General features: G+C 36.7%; 1 protein-coding gene across 1 annotated transcript in view; it reads right to left on the bottom strand.

Annotated features, from left to right (window-relative positions):
* The window catches only part of cerkl (ceramide kinase-like), an 85,220-nt gene that overhangs the window by 25,861 nt on the left and 31,753 nt on the right, over positions 1-27,606 (bottom strand). Inside the window, exons 3-5 of the mRNA XM_067410754.1 lie at positions 20,477-20,608; positions 15,103-15,166; positions 3,644-3,786 (exon numbers count right to left, since the gene is read on the bottom strand). Coding sequence (XP_067266855.1) covers positions 3,644-3,786; positions 15,103-15,166; positions 20,477-20,608 — 339 coding nt within the window. The remainder of the gene's footprint in view (positions 1-3,643; positions 3,787-15,102; positions 15,167-20,476; positions 20,609-27,606) is intronic.

Here is a 27,606-nt window from a genome sequence, read left to right as displayed (position 1 = left end):
TTTCCTTTTGAAACAGCCTTCTCATCAGGAGTGTGCATATGATGCCTTAAAATACTGTCTACGTAGGCAGCTCGCTAGGTTTTGGACTGGAGCCGACTCGCTCCCTGTCGTAAATGGCAAGCTGTGGCTTTGCTGTGTTATAGCAAAGCGAGTCCTAAAGGGATCAATTCTGGTGCAACGCTTGTGAGAAACTGTAATATAAGGAGTGCTTGGTCTCCCACCAATTAAAAGAAATATAATGAATGCGGTTACTTAACAGTCTCAATGAGTGTGATATTAAAATCTCATAATCAGAATGCTAAAATTACCATTTATCGCACAGATCTGGTAAAGCCCACTTGAGGTTCACCGAAGTGTTGTCTTTTAACGTTGTATTCAAACATTGACTTTTTTTTTTTTTTTTTTTTTTTAGCGTTTGACATTGATCGTTTTGTTCTTTTGTTGTTGGGTGGTGTCTGCAGTGCCGCTGCCGTGCGGTAACTCTATATTTCAAGCGTGCATCTGCCTCTCCCGCAAGGCTCAGAGCAACAGCCTGTGCCAACATCATCGGGAGTTCCATATATTACCCATCTCCATTCCAGAACCTAGTGACGAATGGTGCTAGTGCCCAGATATTAGAATAGGGGGGCGAATAGGAAGGAAGGGGGCTTAGAAAGAGCGAGAGAGAGAGAAAAAAAATTGTCCTTGGAAGTGCGAGCACTTCTGCAGAACAATTAACTTAATTAAGCAGACAGCATGAATATTCATAAGGCAGTTAATGTCTCCCTCATCCAGGCAGATGAATGTGATGCAATGACTCGCTAGTCAAGCATGTCTAAGAGTCTCGTGGAAACTGCACCAACATTTTGGTTCTTTGCCTGGAATATCAAAGAAATTAACAGTCCCCCTGAAACCCTTAAAAGCAGGCAAATTAATTAGAAGCCTGCAATTTATATGCTATACGTACCGAGGAGTATATACTGTGGTGCATAGAGAAAGCCTTTAATTGGGCAGGGCACTGCATTTCTCAATGTTTATCCTGCATCATGTAAATAAGGTATTTGAAACATTCTTTGTAATTAGTTTTATCTTTCGAAAAACTTGAGTGCGCTATGAATATTGACAGAAAGGAGCATAAAAAAATGACGAATTAAAGCGTTAGCGAAACTAGTCTGTTTTCCAGCTAAGATAATTAGATGTCGATGTAGCTGCTATTCATGTATATTTTATTGGTAATTACTTGCGGTAAATCACTGTAGTTGATGCAGTGCATGGGTGTTTTTGCAAAGCTGTAACAAAGAGAGTGATTTGACTCCATTTTCTCCGTCCCTAAGGATTGACCTGGGTCTGATCTTGTCACCAAATGACACATCCAAACCTGCGCAGGGAAACGGCAAAGGCGGGGGGTCGTTTTTTTCCCCTCCGCATTTGTGACAGGAAACTGTTTACAAATACTCCCGTGGGATTCGGCACTAATGAAGAGAAACCATGACCCCGGTACGGTCAGTTTGCAGCGGGTGCGGAGTTGGAGGGCTTCCATTGCTCCTAACAACAGCACTCCATTTTGCTGCGCCTGAAATGACAAGTGAAGGTCAATCTCTTGGACGAAAAAGTAGGGGCCGCTACCGTACCAATCTACCCTGCTCTCCCCTCCTCTTCCCACCTCGGTTTGGCAGCTCTTTGGGGTTGGTCTGTGCACACAATCCCACAAAAAAAGAGGGAAAATATCTGAGCTTAGTCAGTCCTGTGTGAGCGTGGACAATACGCAGGGCTCTGGGCCGCTGATCCAACGCCAGTGTATCCCGTTTCAAAGGCAAACCGAGGATGCTCCATTTCAGACACTCTTGAAGGCAATTAACTCTGTGTGCGAGTGGGCCATTCAGAGGCCTGACTGTGATTAAATCAATTTGATAATGATACACTCGCTTGCTGCTGTTATGAGCTGCCTGTTTGTTTTCGCTAGAGGAGTTTCAGAACACAATCAAACTAAATCATTCTGACAGCACAGAAACTAGAGACCGAAATTACTACAGGGTTTGATTTTTAATTGGCAGCATGCCTCTGATTGTTTTAGTGCAGGAATGAAGCATAAAAAGTCGCATGGTTTACCCACAAGACTGTTGTTATACATTATCATATTTTATTACTAGTCATATTTTGACATGCTGTGATTATCAATTATAAGTTTTATTTCAGTTTCTTCTCTTAAATACCTTTATGGAGTCAAAACTGCTGTGTTGGATTTAGTTCATATCTGTTTTGAAGAAATTTTCATGTTCGTGTACTGCCTAATCTAAAAAACATGCACACATATAATCTATATTAATTATATATTTTAGGATTATTTCAAAAGCACACACACACATGTATATACTGTTCTTTGTAGTTTTTGAATCTGATTGGCTGAAAGCCATGCAATATTCTAGTGATAACAGCACTCCTACCTTTTCACCGTTTGTATCACTCCGCTTGAAGCGACTGTCATGGCGGCCTAGCAAATCCACCATATTTTTTACAAATATTACACTTGTTGTACCACGAACTGTAGTTTTAAGAGATTTTTAGGCGATAATGTAGTTGTTTAGACCTGAAATATGTGACTCCTATTTAATCATAGCACCCGTTTTACGTTTTCGGAGGTGCGAGCTCCAGGCCGTCAGAGGTCGTTCAGTGCTCGTGTCTGGGATTTGCCGCTGGCTCTTATAGTGGTTAAACATGAGATATAATTCATTTTGGGTACATAAAACAGGCAATCTTTGGTCTTTTTAATTTATTGCTTGCTTTTGAGCAAATCGAATTGGGCTATGTTAAATTTAATAATTTAATATTGAGGCTATATTTAACTTGCATCCTGTAGAGCATTGCTTTTGTATGTTTGACTGAATTGTACAACTGTTTATTTCCTATTGTCATTTATAATCTATTGTTTATAATATTGTTAATTTAAATATTGTTGTTCAATAAATAGGGTCCGTAATATAGATTATATATAAAATGTATTTTTTGTGTATGTGCTTTTGTAGTAGTAATAATATAATATAATTATATATAATATGACCAGAAATTATTTTATTTTAGATAAGATGTATTGAAATTAAAATGTATTAAAAAAAATTGTATTTAATTTCTAAAAAAAAAAATAGAAAGTTGATTTTTTCTTATTTAAAACTAATTTATTAAAATAATAATTTTAAAGATTATGTAAATAAAAGGGGTTTTGAACTAATATAGTATAATATCTATAATTTATTTCCATACATGTATAGCTTGAAAGCTATTTCACTTGCATAATCTGATATACTTCTGTGTGAAACAAGATATACAACAAGAATAACCATTGGGAATTTATTGTTTTGTGGAAAGTGGGAGTTGCATACTAGAATGGAGCCAGGTGGTTTGTGGGGAGGGGTTGAAGAGTTATATTTGTGACATCATCCAGAAAAAGCCGGAGATATTTTGATATGTTTACAATAATGTGCACCGTAAGACCAGAAACGTGTATAATGGTAAATTGGGTCAAGTGAATTGGGTCAATTTTGAATTCATGTTGACTCAGCGAGGACTGAACGCTCATTCGCATGCACTCTCCTGAGAGAAGCTGGACATTTTGGGCTGTACTGGGGACAGCTGCAGGAGAAAGAGATACACCACCCCTGATCCTCACCTGCTGGTATTATGCCGAGAGGAAGTGCTGCTTGGACAGGCGTGAAGATGGAATCTGTGTCCCTCCCAGCGTCCATCTGGGCTCGGAGAAGCAACCCGTGGGCCACCTCAGCCACAGAGCCATCTCCCCCAACACATACCACACTAGAGAGAAAGCAAACGGATGGGCGGTGAGTCATGTGACCCAAAGTCATGGCCAAGGGCTGGCTAACACACATGTAACAATTAGGCTGTTGTTCACTCATGTGGATAAATGTAAGTCCATATGGAAGAGTATTTGATTGAATATACAGATTACACATGGCATAAAATGGCATAATTATTCCTTAAATATGATTAAAAATTCCTACTAAGTCTTTATTAGAGGAATCCATTTCAATTAATGGAAATCATAATTCCCATTACGTCGTATTGAACAATAGATTAAACCATGGAAGTGTCGAGAGAGAGAGAGAGAGAGGCATGTATTTTAATTGGGAAATGTTTTTTTTTTTTTTTTTTTTTTTTTTTTCAAGAATAGAGGAAAATCTGTCGGATCTCAGCAGCAAAATAAATCATTAAAAATGGCTGAGACCACTAATCTGCTTTAAGCACATTACTAATAAATGAACACAGCCTAGTAAAGCTGATTACATTTAATTCAGAAATGCCCTTTAGCAATACTGTACAATCTCACAAATAGATTTGTTTAGCAGACACGGCCAGCACTAATAGGCAAGTAGTCATGCCACTCACAAAATGAGTTCTGTGACCTTGCAGTCGCAGGTGTTTGGGATAAATCTGCCTGCAATGTTTTGATCCGCCATATATGTAGAGCCTCGAAGGACGCTGTGAATCTACCAAATCAGGAGAGTAAATATTAAGCGATACATCAAAGCTCACCTATTCACCTGTGGGTTATTTCATGAAGCAGTGGGTGGGACTAACCATGTTAAAACATTTTATGCTTTTCACAGGTGTCAGAGACTGTGCCTTATCTTCATCTGTAGAGGTTAAAGCTTCAACTGAGAGGCCTGACCAAACACACAGTGTGCCGAGACAATGCAGAGCTTTATGGGAATGACGGATGGGGTCGAGATGAACGAGCCCCATTCCACATTAACCAAGGTTCAGTGCTGAAGTTAACGTGTAAGGCAGTCAACTGATTAAAAATGATAACCAGATTAATTACATGATATGCTGATTGATTAAATTAAATGAATGGCAAATCAATATTTAAGAGTTGCCACCAAATGGAGATAATTCAAAGACATTGCATAAAATGTGGCTTTAGATGTTTTATTTTCATATCATTGAGCATAAGCTCATCATTAGCCTTATGTTATTAAATGTGTTGCTTTTATATAATAATATTGCATTATATATATATTTATATATATATATATATATATATATATATATATATATATATATATATATATATATATATATATATATATATATATATATATATATATTTATATATATATATATATAATATTATATTTTATATATAATATATTATTACACACTGTATGCAGAATTATTAGGCAAGTTTTTTTTTCCAAGCACATTTTACCAATTCCAATCCACATCAATCTTAATAAGTACTATTACTATTGTTTTTCTTCCAGAATCTGGCAGTAAGTTTTGGAAGATCATTTTTAGTCCATATCTGCAAGACGGACATTTCAGGATAAGAGATGGAATAAAAGTGAACTCCCACACCTTACTGCCAGATTTTGGTAGATCAATTCTTCAAACTGTGGTACAAGAGGATGTGGTGCTGGTCCTTCAGGAGTCACTCTCAAGCTGTCTATAAAAACCCAGTCTTCATGTATTTTATAACACTTCAGCTTGTGATTCTTATTAAGAGTGGTTCATTTTTCTTTAGCTAAGTCTCTGAGATCCTGACACCTTTCACTTCTGGAGACTCCAGGCAGGTTGCCATTCTGGAAAATGGTTGCCCTGGAGATTAAAGGATTCCTGATGGTTTCACACTTAATTCTTCACCTTAATTCTTAATTATTTTGCAGTTAACATGTGTCTTTTCTTTTCCACCTGTTTTTGTATGACCCCGCTGACCCAATGAGCATTTTGCTGTCCCATGGTCATGCTTTAACTTTGCAGTTTCTAGTATTGCATTAGTATTGCGTCCTTCTCATGAGTATTTAATAATTTTTGACTTTTCAGTCTGAGTTAAATCTCTTTTTTGGGTCATTTTGCCTGTAAAAGAAAACCTGCCTAATAATTCTGCACACCTGAAAAATATATATACACGCCACTCCACTCCAAGTTCAGAAATCAATGTTAAGTGGTCTCTTAATTTTTTCCATAGCTATATATGTATGTATGTATGTATGTATGTATGTATGTATGTGTATATATGTATGTATGTATGTGTATATATGTATGTATGTGTATATATATATATGTGTATATATATGTGTATATATAATATAATATAATATAATATAAGTATATGTGTGTAAAATATCTAGCTTCTGCCAAACCGTCTTCCGTATTCAACGTACGAAAAAAGTCTAAAACTGTTCATAACACTTATGCTACGTCCTATGCCGTCCCTATTACCCTACGCCAGTTTACACTTTTTGTAAGCTGAATACGGAAGGCGGTCTGGTGGAATAAATATATTTTACTTCATAACTTGTTAAATATGGATATTTATTTTACACAAAGGCATCACTTCGCTTCTGAAGGCCTTTATCAACCCCCAGAGCCGTGTGAAGTATGGAGCCGTGTAATAAATGTTTATGAAGGATATATGCACTTTCTTCAGCATTTGAAAGTGAACTAATCCTTTAAGTAACAAAGTTACTTTTTTTTTCTAAAAAAAATCAACAGTCTCGTAACTCTTTTACGTTTTGCTTAATTGGTGGCTAATTCGTAAGTTTTCATACAATCTCACTCGTACGTTTTTGTACAATCTGTTTAAAACTTGATAAGTAAGCTTAGGGGTGGTGCTTCATAATGTGTTTCTTATAAAAATCATACGTTTTTGTACGATACACAACATACTAATTTATAATTTATATATATAACAAGTAAAATAGTTATATTTTCCAGTGAGATCGGGTTGGATAAATACAGCTGAAAAACTCTCCCCCAGTGTTAGGAAAAGTAAGGGTATAATGATGTGTTCCATTTACCTCGGAAGAGGGATGTTCGAGCTGGGAATGATGTCACACCCGAGTTGAGCGCATTCCGGTACACAGATTGGAAAACAAAGATAGACGCGCAGGCAAACCCTTGTTATGCTTGCTCTTTTGGAATACAAACATAAAGCAGTATTTGATAATGCCGAAGTATCATATATGTTGAGCACGTGAACACTACAGCCAATTAGAGCCATATATGTTGAGCGTGATGCTGTGTCAAGTTAAAACTATAGTTCTAGTAAGTTTGAAAAGTTTTAGACTATAGCACTGAAGTTAAATTGACAGTATACAAGTAATGCACAGTATGTCATTTTTTTTAAAGAAGTAGTTCATTTTCAAATTAAAATTAGCCCAAGCTTTACTCACCCTCAAGCCATCCTAGGTGTATATGACTTTATTTCTGATGAACACAATCGGAGAGATATTAATAAATATCCTGATGCATCCAAGCTTTATAATGGCGGTGAACAGGGGTCACGAGTATGAGCTGAAGAAAGTGTCTCCATCCACATCCATCCATCATAAACGTACTCCACACAGCTCCGTGGATTAATAAAAGCCTTCTGAAGTGATGTGTTTGTGTAAAAAAAAAAAAAAAAATTAAATATGTGTGGAGCCGTGTGGAATACTGATAATTTTTTTTTATGTATATATATGTATATATGTGTAAAATATCTAGCTTCTGCCAGACCGCCTTCAGTATTCAACATACGAAAAAAGTTTAAAACTCTTGCAGTTCAAAACGCTTATGCTACGTCCTACGCCGTCCCTATTCAACTTACAGAAAAAGTGTAACTGACGTGACGCCAGTGTTTTTGTTTGTGACGATTGTGTTCATCAGAAAGAAGAAAGTCATATACAATCAGACATATGTTGAGCGAGTGAACACTACGGCCAATCAGAGACATACATGTTGAGCATGTGAACACAATGGCCAATCAGAGGTATTTAAGAATCGGTTCAACAGAACTCAAAATGCTAGAGGGAAATGCTGGTTTTGTCACATTTTTAAAATTACCAACTCGGTACCGAGGTCTTGGTACAGAAGTCTTTTGACAACACTAGTACAGAGCATGACTATTTTCTTTCAGCTAACAATTCTCAACATTTATGGTTAAAATAATTTTTATTTGCCAAAAATGTGACATTAGGGTATGAGATACATTATATTTGTGACACAGTGCATTAAAAAGTCAGTAAATGGCCTTTTTTAAATTATAGTTTGTATATCAGACAAGCAAACCATGTTAGAGGAAAAGTAACTTTTCCAGTGTAAAAATTCCTGCAAGCCAAGAATAGAGAAAGTCTCTATGAGCTGACGGTGAGAAAAAGTAATGCACTACTTCCATAAATGTAATGTTCCCCAGTGCGTCACGTCAGGCTCATTGTGTGGCACTTATCTCACTTCCCATCTATCAGCAGTCAATGTGGTGGCAGTAAAAATTGCACAAATAAGGTCTTTCCATTCATGGTGCTGATAATTAACATAAATGTGTGAGGGGAATAATTGCATCCATCGCTGATGTGGCATCACTTTAACGTCTATTGTGTGTGGCACACCGCGTGACTTCATGTGAGACATAGCTGAAATAGCACCGTTCCATTTAAACTAGAGGAAGCATCAGTTGCTGAAGTAATTAATGAGTGATGATCTATTAATGAAAAAACGTGTGATTAGTAATACCTTTGCGGAATGAATTCTTCATAAGTTAATTAATCGAGTTCAGAGGAATGAGGACAAGGGACTGAGTTTAGAGTGCTATAACACGTTTGCTCGACAGGAAAAAAATCTGGAATTATGTCTCTTTTCTTTTGCTCTCACTGAGGTGCTAAAGATGGTGTGTTTTAACATTCCTTTCTAATAAAACACCCTACAGATAGGTCTTGACAAGCTGTCAGCTATTTAATGTAAAATCAGCATTAGTAGCATTATTATCACCCCATATATATATAATATGGGGTGCATATAATCACCCCATATACATATACATACAAAGTCATAATGGTTTGGAGCAACATGACCATTAAGTAAATGACAATTTTCATTTTTTTAAGTGACTATTCCCATGAAGACCACTTCGCATGACTCTATTGTGCGACTGAAACATACCCCATGAGGCTGTAACAATAGTCCTGACACAAATTCCCTGCTTGAAGATTATCCTGTTTAGCAAACAACAGAAAGAGTGATCTTTTTTTTTTCCTCTTTTTTTTCCCCCCACCGGGTTAAGTAGCTTAGATATCCTCAGTGATTTGTCATGCCGACAGAAAATTAAATTTCAACAAAATCATCAGAGCATCATTTCTATAATCCTTGATAAAGAATAAGCTTTGTGAAATTGGAATACACAGACAGACCATGACTTATGCCGAAATTCCACACAGATATTATCGTCAGCGATAAGTCTTTCTGCTGCGCTGTACAGGAACAACAGAAATCTATTATCCGTAATAAAATCTATTACTATAATTGCCAAGTTTTAGTAGTATTACAGAGTTTTGTAGAGAATATTTAATAATATTAGGTTTGATGTCATCACTTTTAATAACCTCATTGTTCTGTGATTAAATAATGTTGTTGTTTTTTGTTTTGTTTTTTCAGAACAATTATATAATCTGATTTATCTAAATTATACACTACCATTCAACAGTTTGGGGTCAGTAATAAATTGATACTTTTATTCAATAAGGATGCATTGCATTTATCAAAAGTGACTGTAAAGGCATATATAAATTATAACCATTTCAAATAAATGCTGTTCATCAAACTTTCTATTCATTAAAGAATCCTGAAATAAATGTATCACGGTTTATACACAAATATTAGCAGCAGATCAGCATATTAGAATGATTTCTGAAGGATCATGTGACACTGAAGACTGGAGTAATGATGCTGAAAATTCAGCTTTATCATCACAGAGGAAAATTACATTTTAAAATACACTGCCCAGCCAAAAAAATAAAAAAAATAGTTGCTGTTTGGATTTTAATAGGCAAATAATTAAGAGTCTATGGATGGATCATTAATACAGTGATTATTATGTTTATAGCATGTTATATGTTTGGCAACGGTTCTTTAACCCTAAAGGATGGAGTGTGTGTGTAGCTTTTCATTTATTAAACAACCATGTATTAAAATGTATCATGGCCATATTCCAGGATGACAATGTCAAGATTCATCAGGCTCACATTGTGAAAGAATTGTCAGAAGGGAGCATGAAGAATCATTTTCACACATGAATTGGCATCTCTGAGTCCAGACCTTAACCTCAGTGTAAGTTTTTGGGATGTGCTGAAGTAGACTTTACAGAGTGCTCACCTCTTGCATTGTCAATACAAGATCTTGACCAAAAATTGATGCACCTCTCAATGGAAATAAATGTTGTGATGTTTTTCCATCAAGAGGTGCATCAATTTTTGGTCAAGGTCTTGTATTGACAATGCAGGAGTCAAGCACTCTGTACATCCCAAAGACTTTCAATGACTTTAAGGTCTGGACTCAGAGGTGCCAATTCATGTGTGAAAATGATTCTTCATGCTCCCTCACAACCATTCTTTCACAATTTGAGCCTGATGAATCTTGACATTGTCATCCTGGAATATGGCCATGATGTGTCTTCCTACATGGTTGTTTAAGAAATAAAAGACTACACACTCCAGGGTTAGAAGAACTGTTGCCAAACATTTAACATCCTAGAAACATAATAATCACTGCAATAATGATCCAGTCATAGACTCTTAAGTATTTACCTATTAAAATCCAAACAGTGACTTTTTTTTGGCAGGGCACTGTATATTAAACTAGTTATTTTAAGATGTAACAATGTTTCACAATATTACTTTTTTATTATTATTAAATAACCCTCTACCGCATAGTGTTGCCATATGGCAACATACACTTTGTGTTAATTTCCTTGCCACTGTCTCTTTAACAGAACATTCTCGTTTTTTTTTTTTTTGTTGGTAAGAGAAGACCTTAGTTTAGCCAATGATGTGCTTTAGTTAAGTCACATGCAATTATTTTCTGTGTCCTGATTTTCTGACAGACTGCCGTCTCTTGTATGTAGTTGCTGAAAGCAAATTAAAACATCAGTAACAAACAAGGACCCGCCCATGTCACATTCACAAAAAAATTGTTAACATCATCTCAGGTAAGTTATGATAACATATTCACCACTCCAAATTTTTTTTTATGAAATTAGTTTTTGGTAAATCGATAAAATGTCTGTGTTGCCATATGGCAACACTGCGCAATAATGGAATGGCATTATTATAATAGGTTAGATAGCTAGCAAAGGCCAGCTGCAGTCTGGTTAAGCTGTAACAATAAAAACATTAATGCTAGTTATATAATGTTGATTAGTCGTATGTTAAGGACTGCCATGGCATTTATATTATGGATTAAATCAACATCGGAGACCTGCCATCACAGTCAGTATACTGGCCCAGACCAACCACTGTCCAACCATGGTGTCTCAAAAGGCAGGTGCAAGTGGTTGTAAGTGTATTGTTAGGGTGAAGAGCATCAAATGAGATGTGTACATGTGTCTCACCTCTGGAAAAAAATGCTTTTTGAATTTTCATACAGAAAAAGGGGGGTTCATGTTCATAACCTTCTTCTCATAAGATTGCGTAATGTTGAATTTCCATGAACTACAATATTTTTGGTTTTATGTAAATGTTTTATGATACATGATGAACAGTATTAGATTTGTTTTTAACTGTCTACATTTGCAATTTAAATAGTATTCATGAAAAATGTAATGAAATTCAAAGAATATAAAGCATTATTCAGCAAAATAATAAATTCCATAAATAAAAGCACAAGATGTTGGAAAATAAGTATAAGGTGTTTATATTTACTGCTAAAGCTTATAAAAGCACCAATTGATTCAATACAAACAACATTTCTGAGGAAAAATATTAACTATAAACACTTACACTTATTTTAAGTTATTTCCACTATTGCGCGTTGTTGCCATATGACAACATATCATAAAGTACCTTAAAATAATATTTTTTTCCAATTTTTTTTTTTTTTTACAGCACTTCAAGTTAAGCCATTCTAAGAAAAGAAAAAGAGTCAAATATTTTTTTTTATAAATGTATCATAATGCGTGCGGTAGAGGGATAAGTGCAGTTTGATGAGAATAAGATATTTCTTTCAAAGACAATTAAAATATTGTACTGACCCCAAATTTTGAATTGTAGTGTAAAATTTAAACATACTATAAATATCCATGTGGTAATACTTATTTGTTTGATAAGGTGCATTACAGCATGTCGTAATTACCACAGCGATTCTGAACTGTAAAAAGCCTTCACGTGCTTGTAGAACTTGTAATAACTATGTGTAAACTCTGAATTTTCTGAGAGCTACGACTTGTTCCACATGCATGGCCAAACAGATTTTGGGTGTGTTCACACTGATCCGGACCAGAAAAGAAAATTAGCGAACCAGGGCTAAATGCGCTCGCTGTATGTGCGTACATATGATGGAGCTGACAACTCGTGAAGAGCTTATAAAATGAGTAATCTATGATGAGAAAAAAAACGGGTATGCTTGAGCATTCTATCCTTTTTAGGGTCGCATCTTGTGACATCACATCCTGTTTTTGGTTTGGTTACATGTCTTTATGTCCGTGTTGCATTCATATTTCAGTCAAACGACACCAGAGTTCATTTGAAAGCTGACCGAGACCCATCTTTTCAGGGGTCTCGGCCCACTTGTTTAGTGCGCACCAGGGTTCGGATGGCAGCATTCACATTTCAACCGCACTAACAGAGCAATGGCACCAGAGTTCGTCTTAATCAAACCAAAACTGTCAAGTGTTTTAGGGCATTTTCACACTGGCAGTTTAGTTCGGAACGGGGCACGGTTCGTATGAAAAATTGGTCATGGCACATTTCATATGCACCTACAGTTTTGTGGACTTACAACGGCTACTCTGTGCGCATGTCCGTTAAGTCCATGAGACCGTAAGGAGTCCCATTTGTCATTTTAAGTTTCAGAAGAGCTCGCGAGCAACCCCTTTGGGGTCGATATGTGCCCTCGATGCGCACTTTTGCAGAGCCCGCACTGAAGTGAGCTCCACAGCAGACTTCTTCCTGACAGTCATTGCTCCATGTTTCTTCGTTGCTTCTTCCATATAATGTAAAGCAGTCCTGCACTCATCTATCATCATATTGTGATACCACCCAGCCCTAGGCCTCACAGCAATGCCAACACCATCACTTTGAAACCATCCTATCAGACCCAGTGTTCCTAAACCCTGTGGTTTTATGTCAAATAAAGATTTTAAGTTCCACTACGACCTCTTACAGTGTCTGATCTCTTTATTTCTAGATTCACAAGAACCCGGCACCAAACCCTCTTACCACCTTCATACACCACAGATTAATCACCATTCAACATGAATGTGTTCTTCGCTCGGTGCTTGCCCTTGTCCTTTTGTCACTGCCGTGAACCTGCACACTGTGTTTTTAATCAAAGACCACTGTGCCAGACCCAGCACGTCCCCTCCCACCGAGCCCAGAGGATGCAGCGGAACAGTAGGGCGGCAGTAACGGATGAGCGTTAAGCCGGGGCCGGAGATATTTAAGAGGAGCTAATTGTGAGAAGTACTGGAGCACGTGGAGAGAGACCGTACGATGTGGTGTGAGCGATGCCCCGCACCCGCGGTCGGCTGGATGGCGGTACTTCATCACTGCTTCCAGAACAGGTAATTAAGGAGCCACCTGCCGAGCCGCACCGGAGAGACCTGCTCTACCGGAGAGCTCCGCACTGGGCCCCGCGGCACGCCGCTCCAATCAAAGTATTATCACTCATTTTGTAAAAGTCCACCTCTGCCTTTCTCTCTCTCTCTCTCTTCTCCCTCTGTCCCAAACACTACTTTATTTATTAATGCTAAATGTCACCTCAAGAGAGGCATGGGGATGTGAGGGAGAGGCAGGATTACTTTGTCATCTGGCTTTGAATTCATGCCATCTTCATTCGCATCATAAAGCGCCTTTTAAAGGGATAGTTCACCCTTCAAATGATAGTTGTCCTCTTTATGCTGTTCAATTCCTTTTCCTTCTTTGCTTTCTTATTTAGGAGAATGTCACTGCTCTCTTCCATACAAAGAATATTATGAATATATTATTCATAGAAAATGCTTAACATTTTATTAATTTTATGTTAAACTAAACATTTAGTTAAACTAAATGAAAATGAGAAATGTTTCATTGTCAACATACTGAAATAAAATCATTTCATAAAATCAAAGGGGTTTTTTTCTTCTTTTTTCAGTTCCGATAAAATTTAAAAAATTAGCTTTACTGTAATATAACGAAATTGGAAGCAATTAAAAAAATGAAAGCTCTCTCTCTCGATTTTATATATTTTATATATATATATATATATATATATATATATATATATATATTTACTTTGTGTGGTGTGTGTGTGTATATATATATATATATATATATATATAAATATATATATATATATATATATATATGTTTGTGTGTGTATTGAGATATATATATATATATATATTTATTTATTAGATATAGATATAGATATTGATATTTTAAATCACCAACACATCCCTAACCAAAAAAATGAAAGCTCTCTCTTTCTCTCTCTCGATTTTATATTATATATATTTACTTTGTGTGTGTATATATGTATATATATATATAGCCTATATATATATGTGTGTGTGTGTGTGTGTGTGTGTGTGTGTGTGTGTGTGTGTGTATTGATATATATATATATATATATATAAATATAAATAAATAAAAAAAATATATATATATACCCACCCATATGTGAGTGTGTAAAATGTGTAAATATATATTTACACACACATATGTTTATTATTACATGTAATTTATATATATATATATATATATATATATATATATAATAAATAAAATATTATGTGCACACACACACAAGATACTGTTATTTTGCAATTAAAGGTGCAGTAAGCAATTTCTGAGAAATGCTGTTGATATTTCAAATCACCAAAACATACGAATCCCTACCCAAAATTCCCTGCCCCCAAATTCATGCTATGTAACACAGGCCCCTCCCTCCTAATTAATGTATACGCCCCTTATTGCTGACTGGCTACAATTTTGTTTTGGTGCTCAGTCCGGTCCACTTTCAACAGCATTTCTCAGAAATTGCTTACTGCATCTTTAATGAATTTGGAGTTTAGTCAAGATTTACTCACCCACTGCTGAAATGCTTCATACTTCTTTTTTTTTTTTTTTTAAACCATAAGTACAAACCATGAAGTATACATACCCATCATATTCTTCCAAGCTGCAGTCTTTCAGAATTGACAAAGCGTGGCCCTTTCGCTTAGTGACTGCGGAAAAGAAAGAGTTAATGTTTTTTTTAAAAAAAGGAAAGCACTCCAAACTGCCTTTAGTACCCTTTTCCAGGCATTGGCAAATGGCTTAAGCCGAACATATGGTACTGGCTGTAAAGCAGAATTTATACTTGCATGCCGTTTGCATTTTTAATCAAGAATATGAGTTGTGCTCCACAGAGGCAACCGCTCTTGTATTTGGCTTGCCCAAGCTGTGCAAAACAAGAATTTTCCCAGCATTCACTGTGTGGTTTGCTATTTAAATTATAGTGATGTAAATTTGGTAACAAGGTAAACAAAGGGTCATGGGTCAGAAAAGGAAGGTTAGATGTGGTCAGCAGAGTTTGTTGGATATAGGCTTGATCCAGTATAATTGTCGATTCAGGTTTGGCATAGTGTGGCAGAAACCCCTGGCCTGTGTGGCACGGGAAAATGCCACTGAATGCGGGGGAAGAGGGGTGGCACGCCGCAGATGGCATTGTGCACGCCCGTGCCCCACTTAGCATTTTCTGGGGCACCTCCGCCATGGAGCGGGTCCCAGCTGTGACCACCCATCAAAGGGCTCACCGTGGCTGATGTGACACTTGCAGATGGATGTTTTTTTTGTTGTTGTTGTTTAAGAATGTGTTTCATGATGCACACTGATATGCAAGTGTGTCTGCTCATTATGACATGCCTGTCTATCCCTGGTACCAGCTCAACTACAGATGCATGTGGGCAATGAAACATGCACACAATTGTGGGGACAGAAATTCATGTGATCATAGCTTTAAAAAATTTTTTTTTGCTATTATTATTATAAATTTTTGAAACACATATTATAATGTGTCTGTATTAATGTGTTTGGGGTTGGTAAGATTTTTAATATTTTGAAAGATATCTCTTATGCTTACCAGGGCTGCATATATTTGATAAAAAAAAATACAGTAAAAACATGAATATTGTGAAATATTATTTCAACTTAAAATAGCTGTTCTCTATTGAAATTTATTTTAAAATTTAATTTATTCCTGTGATGCAAAGCTGAATTTTTAGCATCATTACTCCAGTCTTCAGTGTCACATGATCCTTCAGAAATCATTCTAATATGCTGCTCAAGGAACAATTCTTCTTCTTATTATTAGTATTATCAAAAAGTTGTGCTGCTTAATATTTTTGGAGAAAAAAATATGATATGTTATTAGGATTCTTTGATGAATAGAAAGTTCAAAAGAACAGCATTTATTTGAAATTGATTTTTTTTTTTGTAACAATGTAGACACTTTTGATAAATTTAACGTGTCCTTGCTTAATAAAAAAATAAAAATCATATGTATTATTATTATTATTATTATGAACAAGAATAATAAAACTGGTTGACTGACTGCTTTTTTTGGGGGTTAATAAACGTATAATTATCATCTTGTAAATAAAAATTATTAATTTCCATTTTGATATCCAATTTTGTGTATTCAGAGTCAATGATTTAAAAAATATTGTCACTGATATTATTTATACTCTGCTTAACATATACTGCAGAAATAAAAGTACATCAGTATTCCATAGCCATAGATTCTGAGTTCAATTCTTATTGCTGACCTGTAGGGGGAGCACTTGCAAATCAAAGTGTAAAGGATCGTGTGGCCCTGACCTTGTCAAACAAAACCACAACCCAGGCATATTTTTCATAACTCACCAACTGACTGAAAAGTTCTGGCCTGAGCTGTGTGACATCACTCATTTTAGTTAAAAATCAAACTTCGATTTAAAACAGTGCTCAATCTACAGAGCAGTCTAAGTGCATAAAATGCTAAATTAGACTCTTAAATGACCATGTAAATGCCAAAAATGACATTTCCACATACAAGGGTTGGTTATCAGTAAATAGCTGTGAATTAAACACTGTAATTGCTTCTCTTGAATGTGACATTTCATGATTATTGCCCGTGCATCTCTCACAGTCTATAGAGCTAATTCGATCACGTATATTCTCAAAGCTCTGCGTTCCGAGCGGCAGAATGAGATATTTAATTTCTATTAGGTAAAATGTTGTTTAATGGCTCCACCTCGAGCTCTCAGCCTCTGCCCTCGGGAGCAAATCATCAGGAAACGGATTCTATTACTGTTCAAATGGCTTCTGGAATCAGGTAGCCACATTCATTAGAGCACAGATTGTGGAGTCCCCTTCCCAAAAGCAGGGGGCGCCTGGTGCGTGTCCGGGTGTGTGTGTGTAGTAGTCCGTGGTTGTATAGTACATATAGTACGGGGTCCTGTGTGTGTGTGTGTGTGTGTGTGTGTGTGTGTGTGTGTGTGTGTGTGTGTGTGTGTGTGTGTGTGTGTGTGTGTGTGTGTGTGTGTGTGTGTTTGTGGGAGGAGGTGGGTAAAGGGGAGGAGAGGGGGGAGTCCCGTACTGTGTTAGAACAGATGGGTGCAGTCCCTCCCCCTGGGTCAGGTTACTGACGGAGGATACACTTCTCCTGTCATTATGAGTGTGAGATGCATTTAGAACCATCCACAGCAGTGTTGTACAGCTGCTACTTCCAGTATGAGCACACACACATACACAACCTCAAGCACACAAACACACTGCAGACAAATAGATATCGAGAGATTTAGGAATAAATGAAAAGGAGAGCTTGGTTATGAACAGCATGTATAATTTTGTCCATATTCATAAGCATCACATTTGCATGCATTTGATAAACATATGGCACAAATATAACACAAATATTAAAGTAAAATAACTTAAATTAACCTAATCTAATTAGAAAACGTAACTATTTTACAAGGTGGTGGTAAGTGTTGGGGGGTAAGGAATTACAAGCAACATGAGTAATGTAATCAGATTACTTTTTTCAAGTAACTAGTAATGTATTGCTTTTAAATTTATAACAAAATATCCAAGTTCCTTTTTCAAATAAGTAATGCAAGTTAGTTTGTTTTCCCATTTATTGACTGACAGCTCTCCTGTCACATGTTGAGAAATTTTGGAGTCAGTGATGGTGATCGTAAACATGATGCTTATTGTAGTGTATTTACTCACCTTACTTGCTCAAAAATAGATTCTGTATTCCTCAAAATTAATTAAAACAGTGAAATGCAAACTCAGAACATATTGCAAACCTGAAATAATTAAATATGTTAAATATACTTTATTTAATCTCACTTTATTATGCAGCTGACCTTCAATGACCCGATTCAAACATATTAATTTTATTTATATTAATATTTAATTTTTAATTAGATAAACATCACATTTGTGTTTCATTTTTTGGTTTTTATTGCTGAAGTAAGAGTGTTAAACTTTCTTCTCCTGCATCCTATTCTTCTGCAATCCAGAATGGCAGCACAGCTGAAAGGTTTGTTTGAGCTGCACCCTCTACTGTACAGGCGTGAAAGTGAATTTCCTTCTGCCTGAGGGTTATTCATTTCACTTTTGGTGTGAAAGGGCTTGTACATTTGCCAAAGATAGAACTTTCTTTTTTTTATTATTAAAAACAAACAAGCAATCCCAGTCCAGGTGAGAAAAAGTAACGCAAATGTAACGTAATGCATTACTTTCCATAAAGAGTAACTAAGAAACGTAATTAAGTTACTTTTTTAGGGGGTAACGCAGTATTATAAGAATTACTTTTAAAAGTAACTTTCCCCAACACTGGTTGCAGTTTTGTCTGAATTCATATGATGTGACTTGTACAGAAACATATTATTTTTAGACAAAAGCAAGCATGAATGTCGACCCCTAAGATTAACCATAAGCAGAAACAAAAACATACGAATAAGATTATACAAATTCATACAAATTAAAAACAGCTCACACAAAGAACACTGACTATAGCTATAACATTTTAATGATCATTCTAATTTTATGAAAATATGGAAGCCCACACCACAACTACAGTAACAGCATGAAGGAGCGATAACGTTTGATTTTTGGTCTGAATGTCCCTTTAGCCACCAATACACTAAAACGTAAAATAGTTACAAATTGCCATGAGAGTGTGTGGATTAACTACATGTTTGCTCATGCAAAGCTCACTGCCATGATGTTAAGGTGCTGTAGGTTATTGCAGGGCATTGATATATGGTTGAAAATGTTCTTGGTGTTAATCTGTGTGGTTGCCAGGGTGCTCTGGGTGGTTGCTAGGTGGTTACTTGCTGGCCCAAGTTGAAAGAGCCCACCCTTAAGATTCTACACTGCTGAAAATCCTTACCTAAACAGGTTTTTGTCCAATATTCTAAATTTAAAATCAATACATTGTTTTATGTGACTAAGTGGGCAGGATGATTTTCATATCACTTTGAAGCAAAAACTTTAGACTAAAATATAGTTCACAAAAGTCTTGTGAAAAAATGTTTAGTATGTGTTTTGAGGCCTTCACTGATTTTTTTTTTTTTTCAAAAACCATGCATTTACATAATTCTCTCAAAAATACAAACATGTACAGTACTTGTTGCTCACATATTATTGTAGCCTAGTTTATGCTGAATACAGTGTAATGAGACTTTTGTCATTAATATGTTTATAAGCAACTGAAAAAAGCACGAATGTCAGGGTATGTCAAAACTACTCCAGGACCCCAAATCGGCCTCAAACCCCAGATGGTTAAAATATCTAAAATTCCTTAAAACAAGACAAATGTACTTGAAATGCAACATTAAAAACTTGTTTTCAGAGCATGCATCTGTAATAGGAGTGTATTTTATCTTACTGCACTGGTAGATTTTTTTTGTCCACTTGTTTTAGGTATAAACAAAAAGATCTGTGAAAACAATCTGCCAGTGCGTTAAGACAAAATGCATTTAAATTCAAGATACTATGAATCTATTTTTAATATCATAGTGTTGCTTCTTAAGTAAAAATTTATTTTGTTTCAAGGATTTTTAGAGTAAACAAAAATTGTAGTATAGGATATTCTGATATATATTATTAGTCAAATCTAATATGTTTTTTTCCTCTAAATGTTGGTTTTTAGTGTAATGCATGGAGAGATGGCAATTAAAATGATAAACAAGACTAATTTTGCTTTTAAGTGTGTATTCAAATGATGCATTAACATAGGGACCTTGACATTCCTCACCCTAAAATATTGATTTCCTATGATCCACTGCCAATGCCTAATGGCATAAAGCACCAGCTTGTTGGCATATAGGGAATTGTTGAGCACTGAGGGATGAATCCTATGAGCGAACAGACCCTGAGGGCAGACCTTAATGCACTTCGACCTCGAGTGAGGCCTGAGGGGGCAGCAATCACCTGTGCACGAAGACTTTAAGCCACCTATGTAATCGTTCTTATTCCGTTCAGTGCAGATGTGTGAGACTTACTGGTGACATCGGCTTGTATGTCAGCGAGCTTGAAGAGCGGGGCCACTTTGTCCAGGTAGATCTGGTATGCCTCTTTCTTGTGGCTGATGGGGTTCACGAAGACTTTGAGAGATTTGGGACGGTTCTTGAAACCTGCACAGGGGGAAAAAAAAGAAAAGAAACAAAGAGCGGGAAGATTCATCAATCCCCTTGTGTCATGAATCCCATGGGCATTCTTTTAAGTGCTTGAAACTCATCCAGTTTAGAGAAGTGCACATCTGCTAATGTGAGCCAAAGCCCCTGTCCTACATAATAACGATTTCTTGTCGTGAGTTCAGCTTTTGTCTGCCACCCTTGCTGCAGAATGGCTCTCACACAGCGTGAGTTCAGTCTTCAAAAATTGAAAAGGTCAGATCAGTGTCTGTTGTTTACAGTGGCTGAATGTCTGCCAAGAATGAGGAGAAAGCTAGAATAAATACACCATGTAAGCTCTCTGATGCTGATTTGTTGCCCAAGAAACATTTTCTTATCATCAGTGCTGAAAACAGTTAGCCTATGCTGCTCTATATTTCTGGGCAAACTGTGATTTTTAACTCTTTATTTTAAGATTCCTTGTTGAATAGAAAGTTCAAAACAGCATTTATTTGAAATAGAATCTTTTGTAATATTATAAATGCCTTTCCATTCACTTTTGATCAATTAAATGCATTCTTGCATATTAATTTAAAAAAGAAAATCATACTGATGCCAAACTTATGGAAGCTTGTTTCTACCATGAAATAAAAAATAAAAAAGTGATTGCGACTTATCTCACAAATCTGACTTTTCTCAGAATTGCAAGATATAAACTCACAATTGCGAGTTATAAAGTCGGAATTGTGTGATATAAAGTCAGAATTGCGAGTTATAAAGTCGGAATTGTGTGATATAAAGTCAGAATTGCGAGTTATAAAGTCGGAATTGTGTGATATAAAGTCAGAATTGCGAGTTATAAAGTCGGAATTGTGTGATATAAAGTCAGAATTGCGAGTTATAAAGTCGGAATTGTGTGATATAAAGTCAGAATTGCGAGTTATAAAGTCCGAATTGTGTGATATAAAGTCAGAATTGCGAGTTATAAAGTCGGAATTGTGTGATATAAACTCACAATTGCGAGATATAAAGTCAGAATTGTGTGGTATAAACTCACAGTTGCGAGTTATAAAATCGGAATTTTGTGATATAAACTCACAATTGCAAGATATAAAGTCAGAATTGTGAGTTATAAAGTCAGAATTGTGTGATATAAACTCACAATTGCGAGTTATAAAGTCCGAATTGTGTGATATAAAGTCAGAATTGCGAGTTGTAAAGTCGGAATTGTGTGATATAAAGTCAGAATTGCGAGTTATAAAGTCAGAATTGTGTGATATAAAGTCAGAATTGCGAGTTATAAAGTCGGAATTGTGTGATATAAAGTCAGAATTGCGAGTTATAAAGTCCGAATTGTGTGATATAAAGTCAGAATTGCGAGTTATAAAGTCCGAATTGTGTGATATAAAGTCAGAATTGCGAGTTATAAAGTCCGAATTGTGTGATATAAACTCAGAATTGCGAGTTATAAAGTCCGAATTGTGTGATATAAAGTCAGAATTGCGAGTTATAAAGTCAGAATTGTGTGATATAAAGTCAGAATTGCGAGTTATAAAGTCCGAATTGTGTGATATAAAGTCAGAATTGCGAGTTATAAAGTCCGAATTGTGTGATATAAAGTCAGAATTGCGAGTTATAAAGTCCGAATTGTGTGATATAAAGTCAGAATTGCGAGTTATAAAGTCGGAATTGTGTGATATAAACTCACAATTGCGAGATATAAAGTCAGAATTGTGTGATATAAACTCAGAATTGCGAGTTAAAAAGTCAGAATTGTGAGATATAAACTCACAGTTGCGAGTTATAAAGTCGGAATTGTGCGATATAAACTCACAATTGCGAGATATAAAGTCAGAATTGTGAGTTATAAAGTCAGAATTGTGTGATATAAACTCACAATTGCGAGTTATAAAGTCAGAATTGTGTGATATGAAGTCAGAATTGCGAGTTATAAAGTCAGAATTGTGTGATATGAAGTCAGAATTGCGAGTTATAAAGTCAGAATTGTGTGATATAAACTCACAATTGCGAGTTGTAAAGTCGGAATTGTGTGATATAAACTCACAATTGCGAGATATAAAGTCAGAATTGTGTGATATAAAGTCAGAATTGCGAGTTATAAAGTCGGAATTGTGTGATATAAAGTCAGAATTGCGAGTTACAAAGTCGGAATTGTGAGATATAAACTCACAATTGCGAGTTATAAAATCGGAATTGTGTGATATAAACTCACAATTGCGAGTTATAAAGTCAGAATTGTGTGATATAAAGTCAGAATTGCGAGTTATAAAGTCGGAATTGTGTGATATGAAGTCAGAATTGCGAGTTATAAAGTCAGAATTGTGTGATATAAACTCACAATTGCGAGTTATAAAATCGGAATTGTGTGATATAAACTCACAATTGCGAGTTATAAAATCGGAATTGTGTGATATAAAGTCAGAATTGCGAGTTACAAAGTCGGAATTGTGAGATATAAACTCACAATTGCGAGTTATAAAGTCAGAATTGTGTGATATGAAGTCAGAATTGCGAGTTATAAAGTCAGAATTGTGTGATATGAAGTCAGAATTGCGAGTTATAAAGTCGGAATTGTGTGATATAAAGTCAGAATTGCGAGTTACAAAGTCGGAATTGTGTGATATAAACTCACAATTGCGAGATATAAAGTCAGAATTGTGTGATATAAAGTCAGAATTGCGAGTTATAAAGTCGGAATTGTGTGATATAAAGTCAGAATTGCGAGTTACAAAGTCGGAATTGTGAGATATAAACTCACAATTGCGAGTTATAAAATCGGAATTGTGTGATATAAAGTCAGAATTGCGAGTTACAAAGTCGGAATTGTGAGATATAAACTCACAATTGCGAGTTATAAAGTCAGAATTGTGTGATATAAAGTCAGAATTGCGAGTTACAAAGTCGGAATTGTGAGATATAAACTCACAATTGCGAGTTATAAAGTCGGAATTGTGTGATATAAACTCACAATTGCGAGTTATAAAGTCAGAATTGTGTGATATGAAGTCAGAATTGCGAGTTATAAAGTCAGAATTGTGAGATATAAACTCGCAATTGCGTGTTATAATGTGCAATTGTGAGGGAGAAAAGACATTTTTTCTCAGAATTGCAAGCTTATATCTCACAATTCTGAGAAAAAAGTCAGAATTGTGAGTTTATAAGATGCAATTGTGAGTTTATATTGCAATTCTGACTTTAATTGTATCTTTAGTTTATATCTCGCAATTTTGAGGAAAAAAAGGAGAAAAAAGTCAGAATTGTGAGATAAAAAGTCGCAATTACATTTTTTATTTCATGCAAGCGTATATATTGGAAGTATTGTGGTATCGTGCTTCTCCCATCACTCTTTCTGACAGTCTCTATACTTTCTTATTTGCAGGGAGAACCCAGTATTGAGTAACAGTGGATCATAATTAGCAGAAATTAGGGAGCTGCTTTCTCTCCTGGAGTGCCTGAGATCGATGGAAGCTGAGGTGAGGTTCAACACTCTCTCTCCTTCCTCCACCATCTCCCTCATTACTCTAATCCGGCCCCTGAAGCTCTCGACCCTCGACCTGCTAACGAGCCGCTACCCTCGGCTTGCCCTCCGCCGTACCCCCTGCTGACATCACAGCACAAGAGTTCCAGGGGGTGCCCAAGGTCACAGTTCAAATAGACATAAAACGTGCACGCAAGATGCAGGATGTGAGGTGGGGAGGCTGGGGGGATTTGGGATCTTGAAAGAAGATTGCGAGTTGCGCTCAGCGTGGGGATGCTGATCCAATCTCCCACTATGTGGCTCTTGGGGGCCGCAGTGCCGGGACGCTGGGGTCCACGCGGGGAGCAGGTGCAAGGGGGGCGGCACCATCACTGCTGTTATAGCTGTGAATGGGGCTCAGGAGGCTCAGAAACACTCATCCTCACCGAGGGGGCTTCAGGCCCACCGCACGACACATGAAAACAGCATTGTGAGGCTACGCTCATCTATTGCATCAGATTTGGTGTGCACATTTGCGTCAATGCTTCATAAAGATCAAAATACTCACACACACACAAAAAAAAAAAGATGTAAGAGTATCTCCTTTTCGGCTCTGGTTTTCGCAAAATACCCTAGCTCTGTTCCAGTGCTACCTTTATACAGAAGACATCATTATATCATAGTTATGAGGCAATAGCTCTGCTAAAAGGTAAGTAGCATTATAGCATCATTCTACTGCTTTCTATGATGCAAAATTTGTACCTCATCTAAAATAGAATTCCAAAATGCAAGTTCAGTAAAAAGTTTCCTCACAAAAAAAGAAAAAATGTTTATAGTAAATGCCTACACGGATCAGGCATAACATTATGAGCACTGACAGGTGAAGTGAATAACACTGATTATCTCTTCATCACGGCACCTGTTAGTAGGTGGGATATATTAGGTAGCAAGTGAACATTTTGTCCTCAAAGTTGATGCGTTAGAACAGGGGTCCCCAAACTTGTTCCTGGAGGGCCGGTGTCCCGCAGAGTTTAGCTCCAACTTGCATCAGCATGCCTTCCTGGAAGTTTCTATTATGCTTAGTAGGACCTTAATTAGCTGCTTCAGGTGTGTATGATTAGGGTTGGAGCTAAACTCTGCAGAGACACCGGCCCTTCAGGAGCAGGAATGGTGACCCCTGCGTTAGAAGCAGGAAAAATGCATAAGGATTTGAGCGAGTTTGGCAAGGGCCAAATTGTGATGCTAGATGACTAGGTCAGAGCATCTCCAAAACTGCAGCTTTTATGGGGTTCCCAGGCTGCAGTGGTCAGTATCTATCAAAAGTGGTCCAAGGAAGGAGCAGTGGTGAACCAGGCTCGTTTGATGAATGTGGGGAGTGAAGTCTGGCCCATGTGGTCCAATCCAACAGACAAGCTACTGTAGATCAAATTGCTCAAGAATTTAAAGCTGGTTCTGATAGAAATGTGTCAGAATACACAGTGCATAGCAGCAAGACCAGTCAGGTTGCCCATGCTGACCCCTGTCCACCGCCGAAAGCACCAACAGTGGAACAGAACTGGACCATGGAGCAATGGAAGAAGGTGGCCTTGTCTGATGAATCACTTTTCTTTTACATCACGTAGATGGCCTGGTACGTCTGAGTCGCTTACCTGGGGAACACATGGCACCAGGATGCACTATGGGAAGAAGGCAAGCCAGCGGAGGCAGTGTGATGCTTTGGGCAATGTTCTGCTGGGAAACCAAGTGTTTATAACAAATTGTTTTATTTATATTATTATTATTATTATTATTATTATTATTATTATGGAAAAATTCATTCTTTAGTTCATTTTTATTTAATTTTTTTACAGAAGTTATTCTGCGCTTATTAGAGTTTATCATATATCATATGATATCATATATGCATTTTTGTTTTTTAGAGTATAACATTGTTAGTTTAGCAGCACACTAATGCCAAAATAGTGTTCCAAATTAATTACTTATGACATTCTCTTCCAGTTAGGATCCTGTCTTAGAAGGTAGTTGTCTATGTAGGCAGTAGACAGCGAAACAGCTCCCTAGGTTTTGGAATAGAGCCCTCATCTCTCATTAAATCATTACACTGAAATGGGAAACTGTGTTTCTGTTGTTTAAATGATCATATCTGAGCTGGTGTTCACGATAAATCTAAACACCACAGAGGGGAGAGTGGGGACGTAGTCTGCATGCATGCACAATACCGTGTTACTATGGCACATAATCCCATGTTTGTGTGAGCGATGCACGGTGGCTCCCAGGAGCTCACTGAAAGACAATCCAGACGAGGGGGCCACGCTCAGGTTTCACCTCCATGAGCCAGCCCTGTTTGTGTTCCCGCAAAAGGCCACCGTGATTAGCAGACTTCAGAGAACCTGCATTCACACGTTAATTATAACCTTTTGGGCATACCAGACGACTCATCTAAATATTGTGTTCTATGTCATTAATCACCTTTGTAGTCTGTTTTAAGGTAAAGCTGTAATTCATATTTTTCGCTTAAATGGGTGAATTTCACAAAACCTTTTTAGAACATATTTAGAAATATATATATTTAAATATGACCTGGATGAAATATGACCTGGATGTTTTCGTGACATTCACCAACATGTATTATTCCCTTCATGTAAACAAGTTGGTTCTGTTTGTCATCTCAATAGCTTTGAAGTGACGTGCACATTTCAGACACATGTCCCTGCCACCTGCGGACATTCCATGAGGTCAGCAGCATGTACTACAGCGATGCAGCCGCCCTCTGACTCAGAGGCTTAAGGCTGTTTTACTCCTGAGGGCTATCAAGACCGGCTAATGTCACCCAACACAGTGGCTACATCTGTCTCTGTCCAGCCCCCATCTCAGGGCACAGAGGGTGCTGATGAGAAAGGTAAGGAGCATCTGAATGGTGTAGCCGAGGATCTCCCTGTGGAGAAGATGATTCGGCACAGGGGAGCACTTTTCCCATAATCAGGGGTAAATTACCTGAGAGCGGGGTCAGGTTACACATTGATTTCAGAGACAAACAAAGCCCCAGGACTGCCCGTAAACACTCACCCACTGCGCTAATGAGAGGACTGACCATGCAGTCCAGTCATGGTTTGATTGCAAAGCATATATGCGTCATGTTACAGTGCAGCGTTATTTTGTAATTGAAATTGCAATTAAGTTCTTGAATTTGAATTATGGATGCAGAATTGTATAAATGTAATGAGATAGAATTTAAATAAATTGAAATTCAAAGATATTCATAACTGTGATTTTAACTTAAAAAAAAGCAAATTTCATCAAGAAAATCTTTGAATATTAGCTTGACAAATCATTTTGAAAGTTTTGAAAAAAAAGATGATAGATAAAAAAAGTTTGATCAGAAAAGTAATGGCAACCTGAGTCAGAATGGGATCTGAAAGATCTAGAAGGGGTTACATTGGAGAAATTTTGTCTTCGGGTTAGGGATTTTGGTAAAAAAAAAAAAAAAAAAAAAGTAGTTTTGTACAATAACAGTGTGTTGACTTAGCCAAGCCCCCTAAAA

Source organism: Chanodichthys erythropterus, chromosome 14, assembly GCF_024489055.1.
Source record: "Chanodichthys erythropterus isolate Z2021 chromosome 14, ASM2448905v1, whole genome shotgun sequence".
Classification (NCBI taxonomy): Eukaryota; Metazoa; Chordata; class Actinopteri; order Cypriniformes; family Xenocyprididae; genus Chanodichthys; species Chanodichthys erythropterus.
The sequence above is the reverse complement of the archived record's forward strand: the minus strand, read 5'-3'. Positions and strand labels throughout refer to the sequence as shown.